This window comes from Amblyomma americanum, chromosome 8, assembly GCF_052857255.1.
Source record: "Amblyomma americanum isolate KBUSLIRL-KWMA chromosome 8, ASM5285725v1, whole genome shotgun sequence".
NCBI lineage: Eukaryota > Metazoa > Arthropoda > Arachnida > Ixodida > Ixodidae > Amblyomma > Amblyomma americanum.
In genome coordinates this window covers 61,107,742-61,124,285 of record NC_135504.1, presented here as the reverse complement: position 1 = coordinate 61,124,285, position 16,544 = coordinate 61,107,742, and the positions used below count along the sequence as shown (strand labels likewise).

The 16,544-nt window shown below is 42.9% G+C and overlaps 1 protein-coding gene across 1 annotated transcript; it reads left to right on the top strand.

Annotated features, from left to right (window-relative positions):
- The first annotated feature begins 3,213 nt into the window (after positions 1-3,213).
- LOC144102421 (uncharacterized) lies at positions 3,214-15,899 on the top strand. Its single transcript, XM_077635701.1, has 9 exons — positions 3,214-3,273; positions 4,069-4,152; positions 5,215-5,298; positions 7,750-7,792; positions 8,348-8,490; positions 9,951-10,034; positions 10,111-10,194; positions 11,208-11,291; positions 15,853-15,899. Exons 2-9 carry the CDS (start codon positions 4,089-4,091, stop codon positions 15,897-15,899), a joined length of 633 nt encoding a protein of 210 aa, XP_077491827.1. The 5' UTR covers positions 3,214-3,273; positions 4,069-4,088.
- The last annotated feature ends 645 nt before the right edge of the window (positions 15,900-16,544 follow it).

Genomic DNA, 16,544 nt, shown 5'->3' with positions numbered 1-16,544 from the left:
TTATGCGCGCTAAAGGCCGCTGCTTTTCCATGCTCTATTTTCGCAAGATCCGTTTTTTTCCCTTACTAGTCGCATTATTTGTTTTAATGCATCGGGTCGATGCTTCTTTGAGAGGGGAGTAATGTCGCGAATATTTGCAGTGTTTATTCGTTTTTCAAATCTGCCGCGACACCACCTTATCGCTTTGTTTGCGACGCAAGACGCGACTAGATTTATCTCGATTGATCGCAGCCAGGCAAAGCTGATTCTACGTTGTTCCGGAATGTTCTAGTAACTTTGCGCCCTTTATCTCGAATGTTCGCTATCAGCTTTAAATTGAGCACGGCCGACAGCGGCGGGCATTCTGTTCGACGACCGCCGAGCACGCTTGTCGCTTCGCCGCCGCCGAGTGATTCAGTCCATTTTGGGTGCAAGTCAGCCCAATAAACAGTTCTTTTAGAAGATCCTTTCGTCCGTCTTCATCGCTGCTTCGACTGCCGTCACCACTACGTGACAATATCCTTCTGCACATGATGTGCACCGATTTAAAATGAGCCGGTCTGACTGGTTCGCAGAGTATAACATTGTTCCAATGAGACAATTTTCTAGATTTCAATACCGCCTTCATAATTTAAACAAAAGAGCAGAATACACTCATTTTAAATTTAATATTTCGCTGAACACAGTCCCCTATTTATACGCAGTACTGCTGCACCAGTTGAAAAGAAAGGATTGTTTTCAAGATTGTGGGGCTCAAAGAAGGCGCCACCTCCGGTCCAAGCGACAAAGGATACAGCTCCGGAAGTTTCAGCGCCGGTGCAAGAAACCATAACTGTCGCTGCTGAAGGTAACAGCGCCCTAAACGCTTCATTATTAAGCCATTTCTGTTGCTTCGGACGCTTTAACACGTCCGATTCTGCTTAGGGTGATCACTTCCAACCATTTAGCTGTGCTGGGATTTCTTTCTGTCGACTCTAAGCGGCCAGATGCTAATTTCCATCAGGAATGGTAATCAGTTCTGCCAACCTGTATTGAATGACATCGGTTCATTGCAGTTATCACACTGTGTTTCAAGCCCTTCTAGTTTATCTGAAACAAACCGCGCAAACATGGTTCGGAAGCGGGAAATTTATCGTTTTTAAAGTTAGGATAGGAGTGCCACCTCGGCAAGAATTGACCGTAGTTTTAGGGCTCGTCCAAGGTGGACTGTGAAGAGGAGGAAAGTGCAGTCGGAATGTGGTGGAGGAAAGGTGGGTTGAGAGGATAATGGTTGGAAAAGAGCTGAGTGGAGACAAGCCAAGAGAATGACAGCGAGAGGACAGGCAAGTGGAGAGGAGGACAAGGACCTTCAATGCCAGTACACGGGCTCCACGAAGGATGCGCCGCGCTTAGAGAACAAGTGTAGATGCCCTGCGCCTCTGCCAGCAGCAGGAACAGCAGCGGCGATGGCATATCGCTCTCTCGAAGTCGCTACCTTCTCTTCTTTCCTCTCCGCCTGTTGAGCCAGGCATCTGTGAGCGCTCCGTGGCTGCACCTCGCGTGATCCATTACAACTTGCGAGGTTGAAGCGTATACCTTACAGCCACGAAATTCCATTCTCTGCCATAGCATGCCACATGCTAACCCACACGTTTGCGTGCAAATCGCGCTGATTTTCTGTGAATGCTTTGTATTTTCTCGAAATATCGTCTGCTGCATTATATGTGAGCTAAAGATTCAAGGTTCAGTAGAAGACTTTATTGATTCGACTGCATTTTCCGCGTCCAGGATTTAATGTCCAATGAACGATTCCTTGGTTAGTTGCGTTGTTTTATGCCATGACCATGAATTGCCACGCAACGAAGGCATTCGATCAAAGCCCGAAAAGAATGCTACTGAGAAATACTGCTAATGATAAACGGTATAGAAAGAAGCAAGTAAATTTAGACCAAGATATATGACGAACCCAATAAGCTTTAAAATGCTTAGACACGAACATCGTGTCCAGAATACATGACAGTGTAACTCTGTGTGAAAAAAGAAACTGTAGTTCTTATACAAAACTAAGTTTTGTAAAAGCTGCATGAAAGCATTGAGGAACTCACTGGTAGCTCTTATCCATACTTAGTGACTATGCATCACTTATTATTTCTCAGAAAATGCAAACTTTCCCGCCACTTTGGGTGTTGAACAGATGCCTTCTTTCAGCAGAAATTTCTGGCCATGGCATTAGTGAACCCAACGAAACAAGGAATTATCCAAAACAAAGCTATTGTGTTGAAGAAGTCGTTTACTAAGCATTAAATCCACGAAGCGGGAAGTTCAGTCGAACAAATAAACGCCTCTACAGAAGCAATACTTTTACTGACCTCTATGAATAAATAAACCCGTGAACTTTAGCTAACAACTTAATACATTTGCAACGATTGGGATCCTTGTATTGCGCATAGAATTGAAGGTATAAGCTTTTTACAACACACAGCTTTTTTGCTTATAATTTCTAAACATTGGCGAACTGTTTTGCGAACTAACCTAAACAAAATTCAAGCGATCATGCCGAATCGCTAACAGCTCGCATTTTTCTTCTGAATATAGATTAGTCAAAGTGCCACCCAACCTAATAATTAGCATTGATTCGTTTCGAGTATTCTTTCCAATTGCGTCTTCATAAATTGGCATGTATTTTAATGTTAATATTTTTGAAATTTTACTCTGTGTTATTTGTAAATTCATTGTTTTGTTTTGTTTTCATTTTTCAGCCGACTACTTTCTGTAGACCTCTTTTGTTTCGACATGCGATTACAGTGCCGACGCCATAAAAAACTTAATTCGACTACTCAACACCGAAACAGCAGCCTTGGAAAGATAGCATTTTGGCATACCCACTGTCATCCTCTTATGGTGTGGGCCCGCCCCACATGACGTCCACCTTCGATATGTGCCCAACATCCGTTCACTGTCTTTGAGTCTACGACAACCCCGAAGGAGGCGCCAGAGAAACCCTGCTGGCTCTATGGAGTTACGCAAAAAAAAAGATTCTTAACATTTTCTTTGCTTCTTCGTCTTAGTGGTGCAATTTCTTTTTTATCCAGCATAGAGCCACCCAAATATAAAATGGTTTTATCAGTCTTAATCAGTGATTATCTACACTCCTGCTAGATGCTATATTAAGGGCTTGTTGTAATTTCGAAATATAATATATTGTAATAATAAAATACACCTGTCTTACAGGCGGACGAAAAGCACCTAAAGTCTCTGCGCCGGAGAAACCGGGCTGGAGGGATGCCGCCGATTCTCATTCACCTGGAAAGAGAAGTGAGACCCCGTTAGATACGAAAGTCTTGGCTTGAAACTCAGCTCTATAGAATTCACAATGCTCTCTATCACACCCTTAAAATTAGTTCATTGTGGGTGGTACAGCGCGAACTAGACGGCGAGCAAAAGCAAGAAGACAACACGGAGGACCGATTTTGTCCGTCATGTTGTTCACGCTGTACCACCCACAATGAATTATTACCAACTCGCCCAGTGGTCCATCCTTCTTAAAATTAGTTTTTTTTTGCGGTTGATGGGCAAGCATCTGAGGCTGTTCGAGGAATTATCGCGGTCCCGGCCGTTCCGTTGCAAATGTCCAACATTCTCGGACAAAAATTTAAAAAATGGAAAAAATGTAAGATACTCTTATGGAAATATTAAACGTCATGGTCCATTCTTCTGATATGTTGCAAAATCTTTCTTTTAGAGAGTCTCCATCTATCGCAACGAACAGTTAAGACTGCCATAAAAAACCAATGGCGAAAGCTTTTGACGATAGCAAGAACGTTAATGAAAATAAATGCAAGACTACCGTCGGGTAATCTGCAGTTATATTGATCGCTATAGTGAAATCTTACATTATATGCAACAACTGTGTCCATAAAAAGTTTCCTGCTCAAAATGCTTTTGTCAATATAGTTGGGTATCGCCTAACGAAGTACGTCAAGCGAAAATACAATATCCTTGCAAGCATCCCATTTTACCTATTTCAAATTACAAAACATGTTCGACAGCAAAGCGAAGCAAGATGTGTCGTTTCCTCGATATTAAACCTGCGATTCCTTTCTATTTTAGGCGGAAGGAACACCCCTGAAATGCCTACTGCGGAGCACCCGGCCTTCAAGGAGCCAACAGACACCTTTCCAGTTGAAATGAAAAGTGAGAATGAATGAAGTTTTTGCGCGTATCACATGCAGTAAGCACGTCTCCTACAAGCATAAGAATTCCTGGCAGGCAATACGTTCTTGCTCACAAGTTTACTTTTTGCAGGCCATGAATACTAAAAGAACACTGACCCAACGCGACTCTGTGATCAATGTTTTCAAGTAAATGGCGCTGTAGCGTGCAGAAAGGGGTAAGCTGTCTTCTGGCAAGTGCGCTTGGGGACACCTTAATACTTTTTAACACCGATACAGGCGTGTTTGTGTTTAGAGCGTAGCCTGAGGAATGCGACCGAAAAGTTTGTTTCTACCTGCCACAGTTTGCTTGCGAGAACATGCGTGGGTATCGACACATTTCTTTCATATTTTTTGCCTTTACTAGCTTATAAAACCTCCGTTATCAGCGAATATTGCGTTCAATAAGGCACGCTAATCTGTAGAAAGGTGCCCACTTCTGTTCTGCTTAGATTCCGTCTCATAATGGAATAAATATACTTGAAGTTAGAAGTTTGTGGTAATAGCATCTTTTTATTTAAAAAAAAACACGTGTGATTTTTCTGGCTGTGAAAATTGTCAACAGCCAAAGAATGAAGTATTTATAGGGTGATTGGGATATATGATCTCGGATGTTTGGTCTCGAACCAAGTCAAAGGCGATTATGTGATTCGGAAGCTTTTGAAGGATGTATTTACATCTCATGGCTACAAACAAGAGAAAAGAGGTGTAATAGGCATGTACAAAACGGAAGGCCTGAGGCTCCAACTACAAGCAGAGTTAGTTGGAGGTAACACAATGGCATCCAGGATTAAATAAGACATGCTTGGTGACATTATTTACCCACTCGGGCCAAAGCCATACAAGGGATGATGATAACGAGGCAACAACACTTCATATTTGATGTCAGGATGATGGCATCAAACGTGCCCTATCGCGGTCAAGCCTTCCTGTCGCCCTATCGAAAACATTCTGGCAATTAAATCATGTTGCCTTGTAACAAAAAACGCAATCACTCATGCTTTGTTCTGCCGTTAAGTATAACAACGAGGTACTGATCTTACAGGTGGGCAAACAACCTCGACGGCCTCTGCGGCGGAGGGGACCGGTGGCAAGAATGCCGTCGACATTCCTCCAGCGGAAAAACCCAGTAAGAAGAATAAGAAAAGTACAGCTCTTCTGAGCTGAATCTCGCCACTGACCTGAAAAGAGGACGGGCATTCCACTTATGCCAGCTATACAGCGTGCTGCTGCCGGAAAGCCCATGCCCGTGGCTGTCACTATATAAAGCAGTTGACAAATAGATCGAGCAGGTATTGTAAAATTCAATAACTTCCGTGCCATCATATGTGGCTTTGGAATCGAAGCGCACGAGAATGATCTGGTAACTTCAAGACCAGAGTACTTTGGTGCAGAGTGCGTAGGACCCATACAAAAATTTCTTTACACAGTCTACAGGCTGTCCACAGACTTCTGTCTTAAGTTTACAGACTCTCTATAGACAAAGCATGAAGAACAGTCTATAGGCAATACAAATCCCGTGACAGTCTATAGATAATTTAAAGATTTATGATCATACACTTTTAGTAGACTTTTGTCTATAGATAGGCAATAGGCTATGAACTTACAAAATAAATATCTATAAATAGGCAATAGAGTCTATAAAAAGTTTATAAACTGTCTATAGACCACTTTTACAACGGGAAGTAACTCAAACTTGCTACTTTTGTGCCGGAATAGAGCTGTATTAAATAAATCAATAGATTGGACAGTCAGCCAATGAATTAATCAACTAAGCAACTAGTAAATCAATTAGTTTTTGTTCCTAAATATGCTTGCACTGCGAAGAGTTCTACTGTAGTTTTCTCCAAGCGTCATATTCATGTGGACAAAACTGGCCTCCCGTTCCCTGAACTGGACTCCTTCCCACGTACTTTTCAGTCTTTTACGTGCTGCCGCTTTCTCTATGAGACATTCCTCGCGCGGTTTCGTCTTAAGCTCGGGTTACCTGCGAAGTTTCTATCGACGAATTTCGCGCTGAAGAAACCGCCGCGGTGACGCAAGATCCGGCTGGATATGATCAACAAATGTCAAACACTACTGAGCGAGGAGCCCTGTCCTAGCAGCGGCGCTGACGTTTCTGTTAAAATCATGAAAGTGTTCATGTCGACACCACTGTACTAATTTTAGCACTCGTGCTTAGGTCTTTGTAAAGTTTTGCAAGCTCGAATGTATGAAATCCCGTACCTTGAGATGCGGGCTCAGCCACGGACACCATCAGCAGGGCTTTCTTCGACGTCTTTTGTCTCAGGGAGGACAAAGACACTTCGATCCCAGCTTACCCTACCGAAACGTTTCATATGAGTCACAGACATGGAATTATGGAAATATGTAGTCCATAAGATGCGGAAATATATACGGAAATTCATATACTTTCTATATAGAGTCCATAATTATTCTCCATATTTCCATACGTTTACCATACACTGTACGTGACGTCATATAAATTCCGCAAAATATCCATACGTGCTTCCTAATAGTCCATACCGACTCCTAATGCTTCCTACTGACTCCATAAAATTCTTTACAGAAACGTATAGAATTAAGGAACTTGATATGAAAACTTTCAGTGGGGTAGGTCGTGTTTTCTAAAAAAGCGATATTTTATGTTTGATAAAGCTTTTGTTTTCACGATAATCACATTTCTGTGCCGAAGTCACTGTGTAGAACGTCTGCAATGGCGGCTGTGTTGGCGGCGGCAGGCACGGAGAGAGCGGGCTTTATGCGCTGCTATTGGCTAGGGTTAGCCGCCACTTCCTTTCTCACCGGAAACCGCGCGTTAATATCAGGCGGGTCCATATCGGCGCTTTAAAATCACTGCATTTATTCCGGTATTTACGCGGATACTTCCGCTCATCCAACAGCACTGCGCGACTGATGCCGACCCGCGTGTTTGGAGTCGTAAAATGCATATGGTTTTCATTCTTGTGAATTTTGCGACCTCTTATTTGTCAAAGGAATTACTGTAGCCCAAACGTGTTCCGCGGAATCAGAACAATACTTTAAGTGTTAAATTTCTCTCCAGGCAATAATAGTTGCATGTTTTGTGGAAAAAGAAAACTGAGGCTCGACGATTATCAGGGAAGCTGATAGTCAGAGGAGGTATGTAGGAGCTAGTGGCAGTAGGCAGAAGAATCAATTAATATTTGTTTGAACTAGTACGTTCACACTGGAGTCATTGGAGAGCAGCTTGTACTTGAAACGTAAGAGGGTAGCTGATTGGCTGGCACGTGGACTGCGTTATGGGTTCGTAATGTGCTGGGTCGCTTCAGAACAATCATTTGGTAGTGAGCGCCCGTCCTGTCGTCATTGTTACTTGTTGTTTCTTTTTCGTTTTTTTGCGTTGCCTTCTTATGATTAAAGAGATATCAACGTGATATAGCGGACGATTTTATATGGGCTTTGTCCACATAGGGTCTTCTAGTGTGAAATAGCACCCCACAGTAGACGTATGTTTCTGAATTTCGCTTCGAAAAAAATCACCCGACACATAAACGATTCATCCAAGCAATGGGGCTAAAATTTCTCGCACTCCTTTCAGATGATCTGAAATCTCCAGATGTGCCTGTGGAGGCGAAGCCAGAGTAAGTGCCTCAGAACTTGGTGTTTTTTTTTGCTGGCTGGCTGGCTAGCTGTCTGCACCTCATCAGTCAAGAGGCATATAGATGGTCTCATAAACATAAATACCTTTCGCAAAAGTTGCCGGTAAAGGGCCATGATTGCACTGTTATGTTCCATTTTTACCATCAGCGTTGTTGCGCTTTGTAGGCGAAACTTTTTTTGCTGTTCATGTCAGCAAAAAATGAGGGAATCGAGCCTGCGTATTTCTGGGTAACAAACCAGGAGGTTTTTGCAGAAAAATGAAAGACCATCTGAATTACTCTAGAATTAAAACCCAGAGTCAAAATTCTAAAAATAATTCACCGATTTATGGTTTTGTAAGCAATTTCATGGTCCTATCGAATGTTCTTGCTGATATCCAAGTAACGTAATTTACTTTCTCTGCTTCACAAGATGGGAGACTGAAGAAATAAATAAGTTCTTAAAATCGTATACCGACGTTGGTGATTTGATTAAAGTGCAGGATGCCCCCGTGTAAAAATACTAATTTGTTCTGATAGATCATAGTTTATACTCAGGACCGCTCCACCGCCCGAAAAGAAAGGATTGTTCTCAAGATTCTGGAGCTCAAAGAAGGCGCCAGCGCCCGTGCAAGCGACTAAGCCTGCAGCTCCGGAAGGTATAGCGCCTATCTCAGAAACTAAACCTGAAGCTCCCGAAGGTAAGACCACCCCAAAGGTTTCTTTATGGGCTACGATTTTTGTTTGGGTAGCCTAAACACGCCTAGTTCCTCTAAGGATGAATTTCCATCTATTTGTTTAACTCTGCGAGCCAGTATTTCGTCTCAGCTTTAACTAAGCGGACACATTAAAATTTCCCTTCAGGAGTGACGACCTATATGGGTAACACAATGAACATGGGAGCTCTGCTGAGGCGCCGCAGCTCACATCGGGCCGTGCTCAAAGCGCAGCATAGCATCGTTCAGCGGGCCGCTTACCCGATTTTCGGCGAATTGTCGCCATGGTCATACTTAATGCTGACAAACAGTTCAAACAAGCTTTCCATGTAGGTGCCTGAGGTATTATGTTCCTCGAGTTTTGTTTGTTTCAAATGGCGGCACTAAATCTGTAAGGAAGTTTTGGTCTTCTAGGGTTCATTGCACGTGTCTTATATATTATTCGAGAAATATTTCTACTTCAGAAAAGTGAAATATACATACATAACATCGCATGAGAGCTTCCTAAAGGAGTGCATATTCGTTCGTTATATATATTTCTTTTTAGATGATTTCCCAGTAGCGATATTCAACTTTGCCTTCTCTGCAGAGAACGCGTATTAATTGCATGAACCCTTCAGTTAAAACTGCTACAACTCGCCAAGCACGCAATCATGTCGAACGCTAACAGCTTAGAAGTTTGAAGTCTGAAGTTTATTTTTTACAATACATGAGAAATGCATGCATACACTGATTGATCATACAGGAAGAGGTCCCAGAGAAATAGGCTGTAACGGGACCTTTTATAATAAAATGATAAACTAATGACAAGTAATGACAATGAAGGCATTGAAACAAGTTTTTCGTGAAGTACAGATGAGTGCAGATAGTGCCAGCGAGGCTACTACACAGCGTTCATTCTTTCCAAATTTTCTTCAGAATTTGGTTTCCATAATTTGGCATTTTGTATTTTTAGTTTGATTTCGCTATTCTTCCTTCGTATTTTTAGGATGATTCATGGCCTTTAAAGTTGTTTCGTATCATATATTTTCCGTTTTCACGCAATAGCTATCTGTAAACAACATTTTCTCGAATTGTTTGCACAATGCAGATATTATGAAAAACATAATTTAGCCACCCACCGCCTCAATAGCTTTCTTCGTTAATGGGAGTACACACAAAAAAAAGGACTGATTTGTAACATTTATTTCGCCCTCATAACGGTGACAATATCGTCCCTTCCCAACCCAGAGCCACTCCAAATACAAATCATTTTCATATCAAATCTTTATTCCCACTATTTGCACTACAGATGTAAGAAAACGGAAAAAAAGCTGCCAGTAGGTTGCTTGGCGAGTTTATCAGTCATTATCAGTAATTGTTTCTACTTTTTCTGTATTTCATTGCACTGGCCTGTAGTATTTTTGAGTAAATTACACTATATCAATGAATCACCTTTCTTACAGGCGGACGGAAAACACCGGAAGTCCCTGGGCCGGAGAAGCCGGGCTGGAAAGAAGCCGTTGATCCTCATTCGGCCGGAAAGAGAAGTGAGAGCATGTTCTGGAAAAGTATCGTCACTTGTATGTTTCCGTCAGAGCTCTCAGTGCTGGCTTTGTTTTCTAGGTGGGAGGAATACCCCTGAAATACCTACCGTGGAGCACCCAACCTTGAAGGTCACAGGCGAACCCTTTTCGGCTGGGAAGAAAAGTGAGAATACAGTTTTTATGCTGATAGCGAGGTTAAATTTGCCTCCTACGACCACAAAAAATCCTGGAATGTTAAGACACTGAAATCGACTGAGTCTAATTTTTGCTCAGACTAAAAACCGAATACATAGACTTTTCAGGCAAACTAGTTTGCTAATAGAAAAAAAATGCCTTTTCTCTGTCCGTAAAATTCAAGTTAACAATGTTCACGCCGTTTTTTTTACCTTCATGATACTTAGACCCAGAGGCCATGTTATACGCTTTCAAAGGACTATCGCTGCAGCATAGCGTTATGAGTTTGGGCCGAAAAAGTTGGTTCGAAACGTCGCAGTTCTGCTGCGCAAAGCGCATGGTGGTGTCGATCGTTTTATTTTTTCATGCGGTCTTTACTAGCTTTTACAATCTCCCCGAAAAGTGAAAATGCCGTCATTAAAGCGCGGTACTTTTTCGGAACAGGCCCACTTCAGTTTGGCTTCACAGTCCCTCTAATACTCGGAGCACTCTTGTTGTAGCCATAAAAATCTGCTAAATATTTCTTTGTGTTTTAAGACAATTCACCCGTGTTAATTTTTTATTTAGTGAAAAAATTCAACACACGGAACAACTCTATATGTTGAGCGGAATGTAGGTTCTTAGGTTTTTAGTCTCGAACTAGGCCAGGTGTGATTATGTGACTTTATGACTTTTGGAGACAATTTTTCTAGTAGACACCTACAGGAAACATGAGACGAAAGTTGCAAAAAACATAGACGAAACGATAGGCTTGAGGGTTGCACTAGCAGCTGAGATTGTTGCAGCTATGCCAAGGGCACTCGGAACTAAATATGTTACTCTGGACGACGTCATTTGAAACGTTGCAACAAAGCGACAAATTAGGATAAAATACAAAAAGAAAACTTATCACCTAACCCTATGGAAAACAATCTCGGAATTTGTGATCGATTGTGAAAAAAAAAGAAATCGCACGTCCTTTGTTCTCTCGTCCAGTATAACACCGTGGTACGGATCTTACAGGTGGGCAAGCTACACCCACGGCCACTTCCGTGGAGAGGGCAGTTGAGAAGAACGTTGCCGACGTTCCTCCGGCGGAGAAACCAAGTGAGAACTTGAAAAGTAGACCTTGTTTTTTACCTCAGTCCCCGGGAAAAAAAACACCGGCATTACTTCTGCCGTGCTGCTGCTGAATAGCCCAGCCGCGTGGCTGTCTTTATTTTAAGAACTTTACGAACTGTTCATGCAGAAAGCGGAAAACTGAATAACTATTGCGGAATCACTCTGCAGTGCGCGAATCAAAACGCTCTAGAGTGACCTGGTAAGTTTAAAGGGACACTAAGGTATAGCATTGGCTCATACCATATAGCAAATATATCATGTTCATGGCCTGAAACAAAGCTTCTATAAGCCAGAAAACTTCGCAAACGTCGTATACACTGGTATCGCCACTGGAAGATTGATGCAGCGGCGACGAGTGACGTATTCATGAACGAACGCTATTTCGCTATTTCGCCGCGGCCTCTCGACGCCAATCACACTTCGCCTACTAGCTACACGGCCGGCTAAGCCGTTTCGTTATAACTTCATCTGTCGAATGTCCTACTTTGTGCCGCCTGGGGCGTTATCAAATTACAAATTGTTTGTTTCTTTATTTTTAGTACGAGCTCGTGCAGACGCTCGCAGTCATGCGCGTCGTCAACGTCTGAAGCCCTATGCGAGCGCATGGTCTTCCATATTTTCTGCACAGTGGACGGGCGAATTTGATTTCAGATGTGCTGAAAAACAGCCCATTTTAGATGTGCTGAAAATCAGCTCATCAGTACCGCATGCAGGCGCCATCGCATCTCATTTGGCTCATAAAAGAAAAGTTTCCCAGCGCGGGTCAGCATGCAAGCAGTAAGTGAGGCGATGGCACGCGAGGCCGGATTTTCCGCGAGAAAAGGGTTCAACTAGCTGGTGCGTGTTCGTCAAGATTATGCGTGCATCACCTACCGGCTGCTACAGCCGGCAGGCGGTAGTCTACATCTGGGCAAAACGTACCCTGGCTAATTTTCGCTTACAACTTAAAGGAAGCAATTCACAAACGTCGAATTCGCGACGACCACACCAGAGTCAATCACAAGGGTTAGCTCAGACGAGGCTTTCATCGTAGTTAGTCAACAAACACGCGATAACTGAGAGCATAGTGTGCCGTTTGACGAGAAATGCACGCGCAATTATTTCGCTGTGATGCGGTGCTGTGTGGAAGCGTTAGAGAGCTACAGCTGCTTGTATGCCTTTGAGGATCCCTAGAAGTTTACGTTACACTTCACGATAGCACACAATGAACCAAAGGCCATACGCTCGCGTTATCGTCGCCGATGTATACCCGTATGACTTAAATTAATTGTTTGTTATGCAGTCTGCGGCTGCCCTCTGTAACTACACATAGTTTCGTACCCACGGAGCTTGCAACGATACGCAGACGTGCGCATGCTATGCAGCGGAGAGCCCCCCTCCATGTAGTCGAGGGAGGCAGTCTACCGGCACTTTCACATTGCCATTGGGACCACTTATCTGTTGTCTTTGGGTTTTCGCTTTCCTGTCGCGTTTCCGGTCTTTGAAAGTGGCGCCTCTGATTGATTGGGTTGCAAAGGAGTCATATAAATGACGCCACTGGAGTTCATGTTTCGCAAGAGCTTTGTATCGGGAACGGTTTCGCGACTTCCATTTGCGGTTTATTTATTTTTTTTATTCCAGGCCGCCGCGCTGGTTGAGTGGTTATGGCGCTCGGCTGCCGGCCCGAAAGACGGGGGTTCGATCCCGGCCGCGGCGGTCGAATTTCGATGCAGGCGAAATTCTAGAGGCCCGTGTACTGTGCGATGTCAGTGCACGTTAAAGAACCCCTGGTGGTCGAAATTTCCGGAACCCTTCACTACGGCGTCTCTCATAGCCTGAGTCGCTTTGGGGCTTTAAACAGCCATAATTCAAACAATTTTCTTATTTCTACAATACTGCAGACCCTCATTTCAGTCTAGACAGTGACGGAAGAAAAATACATTCACTGAATACAAGAGCACCTACATCGTAAAACACACAACAATAAATTTGTCTAATGTAGTACATATATCTAAAATAGCTCACAGCGTGCCTTGTCAAAATCAACTGCCGATATCACTCGAAGAGGCAGAGTGTTCCATTCGTCAATTGTTCACGAAAAAAAAAGAAAATTTAAAGCGTTAGTATGAGCGAAGTATGGTGCTAAAGTGTGATCATGATGACAACGAGTTCTACGCGTTTCGAAAACTGCACATAAGGTATTAGAGAAATGCATAGTTTTCCATGAATTAGTTGGTGAAGGAAGGATACGCGGGCTGTCTTGCGTCTGACGTGGAGTGGTTTAATATAATTTGCTGCCATTAACGAACATGGGGAATCAGTTCTATTGTACCTATTAAATATAAAATTTACCGCACGTCTGTGAATTTTTCTAATTCTCTTATGTCTTTTATATTTGCATGGGGATCCCAAACGATGGCGGAATATTCGAGTTTTGGTCTTATAGGCGTATTGTAGACTAATAGCCTGCAGCTCCTAGGTGCGCCCATAAGTTTATGGCGAAGAAAACCAAGTTTACGTAAAGCTGAGGATTTAATGTAGTCTATATGGTCATTCCATTTTAATTGCGAGTTTATTACAATACCAAAATACTTATACCTTGGCACTTCTTTAACTGAAACGCCATTAATGCAATAGTTGAAGAAAAACGAATTTTTCTTCCTTGTTATTCGCAAGAGCACAGTCTTCTGAGTATTTATTTCCATGTCCCATTTTTCACTCCAGCAAACGACACTAAGCAAAGCTTTATCTAAATGTTCCTGGTCAGAAACGGGAGATACCGGAGTATATATCATGCAATCATCGGCAAACAGAGTAATCTTAATAGCTGGAATAATACTAGTAACTAAATCATTTACATAAATTAAAAAAGTAGGAGACTAAGCACACTTCCCTGAGGGACCCCAGTGGTTACAGGGAGTGGGGAAGAACAACTACAGCCAATCTCCACAAACTGCGTTCTGTGTTGTAGATAAGCTGCAATCCAAGCAATGAGCGGAGGTGGTACACCAATGAGTTTCAGTTTTAAAAGAAGCTTGGTATGTGGCACCTTGTCAAAGGCTTTGGCGAAACATAGAAATAAAACATCAATTTCGCCTGACTTGTCTAAAGGTGCACTGAAATTGCGAATGGGTATTATCAGTTAGTAGGGTAGTGGTAGAGAATCCCTTCCTAAAGCCATGCTGAGCAGAGTTTAAGGCACCATTACTGTTTGATATTGCAACTCTATGATTTGCAATATGTTCTATAAGCTTACAACAGGATGTCGTTAAAGATATTGGGCGGCAGTTGTTTACACAGAGTCGATCATAATAATTGGTCTTGGGGGGAAAGGAAATGGCGCAGTATCTGTCTCATATATCGTTGGACACCTGTACCGCACCATAAGGAAAGGAATAAAAGAAGGAGTGAAAGAAGAAAGGAAGAAGAGGTGCCGTAGTGGAGGGCTCCGGCATAATTTCGACCACCTGGGGATCTTTAACGTGCACTGACATCGCACAGCACACGGGCGCCTTAGCGTTTTTCCTCCATAAAAACGCAGCCGCCGCGGTCGGGTTCGAACCCGGGAACTCCGGATCAGTAGTCGAGCGCCCTAACCACTGAGCCACCGCGGCGGGGCCGCAGAGTCAATCATCATTTTTATAAACAGGAATAGCCTTCCCTGTGAGCCAATGAGGCGGCAAGGAGCAAGAAGATAAGGAAGTACGAAATATTTTGGACAAAAAACTTAGCAACGTAGCCACCTTTCTGCATAGGAAAAAAAATTCGGTAGTGTTCCCGGGGAAGAATGTATCAGCCTTGCCTAGTTTGGTATTTCCCTTTATCGTCCCTTCAATACTTCAGTGGTTGTGTGAAGGCGGCGTTAGAGCAGGCCACTTCTAGAAGGAGGCAACTCAAACTCGCTATTTGTGTGCCGCAATAACGCATAATTCTATCAACGAATCAGTCAATCAATCAATAAATCAGTCTATCTCTCAGTCAATCAACCAACCAATGAGCAGTAAAGCAATCTTTTTATTGTTCAATATGGTGAAATTTTGACCTTTCTGTCTCGATGGCCACTGATGTGCGTAGTGCGCAGAAGAAGTAGGCCTGGAGGGTTACCAATAACACAGTAATACGAAAGGAGTGGACATTAAACATATACACAGCGAATGCCAATATATCTATATTATGTGTCATGGGTAAATTAATAGGGCAGTAAATTTAGCAATCTCAGTGGGAGCATGAATCCACGCTGACAGAGATCAGATCAGAGATCAGAGTGAGAAAAGTAGGCACAAGAAACAGGGTGCTCTAGCGGAGGACTCTATATAACTTTGAAACAGCTGGGATATTCTAGCGTGAAATGGCACCGCACAGCACACGCACGTTTCAGAATTTAGTCGCGAATAGCGTCAGGCCGACATGTGCATGACATCTTTTCCATGTCATCAAGTGCGATCACATGGGGCGGCATCCCCGCATTAGGTACTCAGTACTGAGGTGAACCGTTTGGCTTTTACACAACAAAACTCGGCTCTCTTCGTCCAAGCAGTGGAGCTAAATGTTCTCGCATTTATTTCAGGTGGACAGAAACCTCCCGATGTGCCTGCAGATGCCAAGCCAGAGTGAGTGCCCCAAGTCTTGAGTGCAATTTGTACCTTGCTCACTATCTGCAGCAACTCAAGGGAGAAGCATATAGACGGCCCCGCCAACATCAATACTTTTCTCAGAGAGTGTCGGTAGTGCCCGTTTATTGCACTGATCTGATTAATTTTTACTTATCTTCTTACGTCTCGTGGCTGTAAAGTAATGAGACCCGTACATTTCAAACATTCTTGGGTCATCTACATCGTCGATGTGCCGATCTCTTACAAAAATTTCTTTACACATTGATATACTGTCCATGGATTTCTCTCTACAAATTCTATGTACAGTCTGTAGACAACCTACAGATTTATGGCCATACACTTTTCGCAGAGTTTTGTCTATAGACAGTCTGTAGAAAATGAATAGACAAAAAGAAATATCGATACGAAGACAATAATCTATAAGAAGTCAATAGACTATCTATAGACAAGTTTTAAAGGAATTTCTAATCGAAGGATCTCAGCTTTACCAGCGACAAAACAAAATGCGTTGCTAAAACTGCGTGATCAAAACTTTTGTAAACTTTTTTTTGCACGAAAGGTTATTCGCATGCAGCAATTTCTGAATCGAAGTGGTCATTCAGCAAGAATTTCTGGCATCAGCACAGGAAAGTTTACTACATCATCT

Bases quoted from the DNA above. Each gene is read 5' to 3' on its own strand.
- LOC144102421 (XM_077635701.1), top strand. From the start codon at position 4,089: ATGCCTACTGCGGAGCACCCGGCCTTCAAGGAGCCAACAGACACCTTT. The intron at 10,035-10,110 runs GTGAGAGCATGT...TTTGTTTTCTAG, and splicing joins TCATTCGGCCGGAAAGAGAA to GTGGGAGGAATACCCCTGAA. The intron at 10,195-11,207 runs GTGAGAATACAG...CGGATCTTACAG, and splicing joins CTTTTCGGCTGGGAAGAAAA to GTGGGCAAGCTACACCCACG.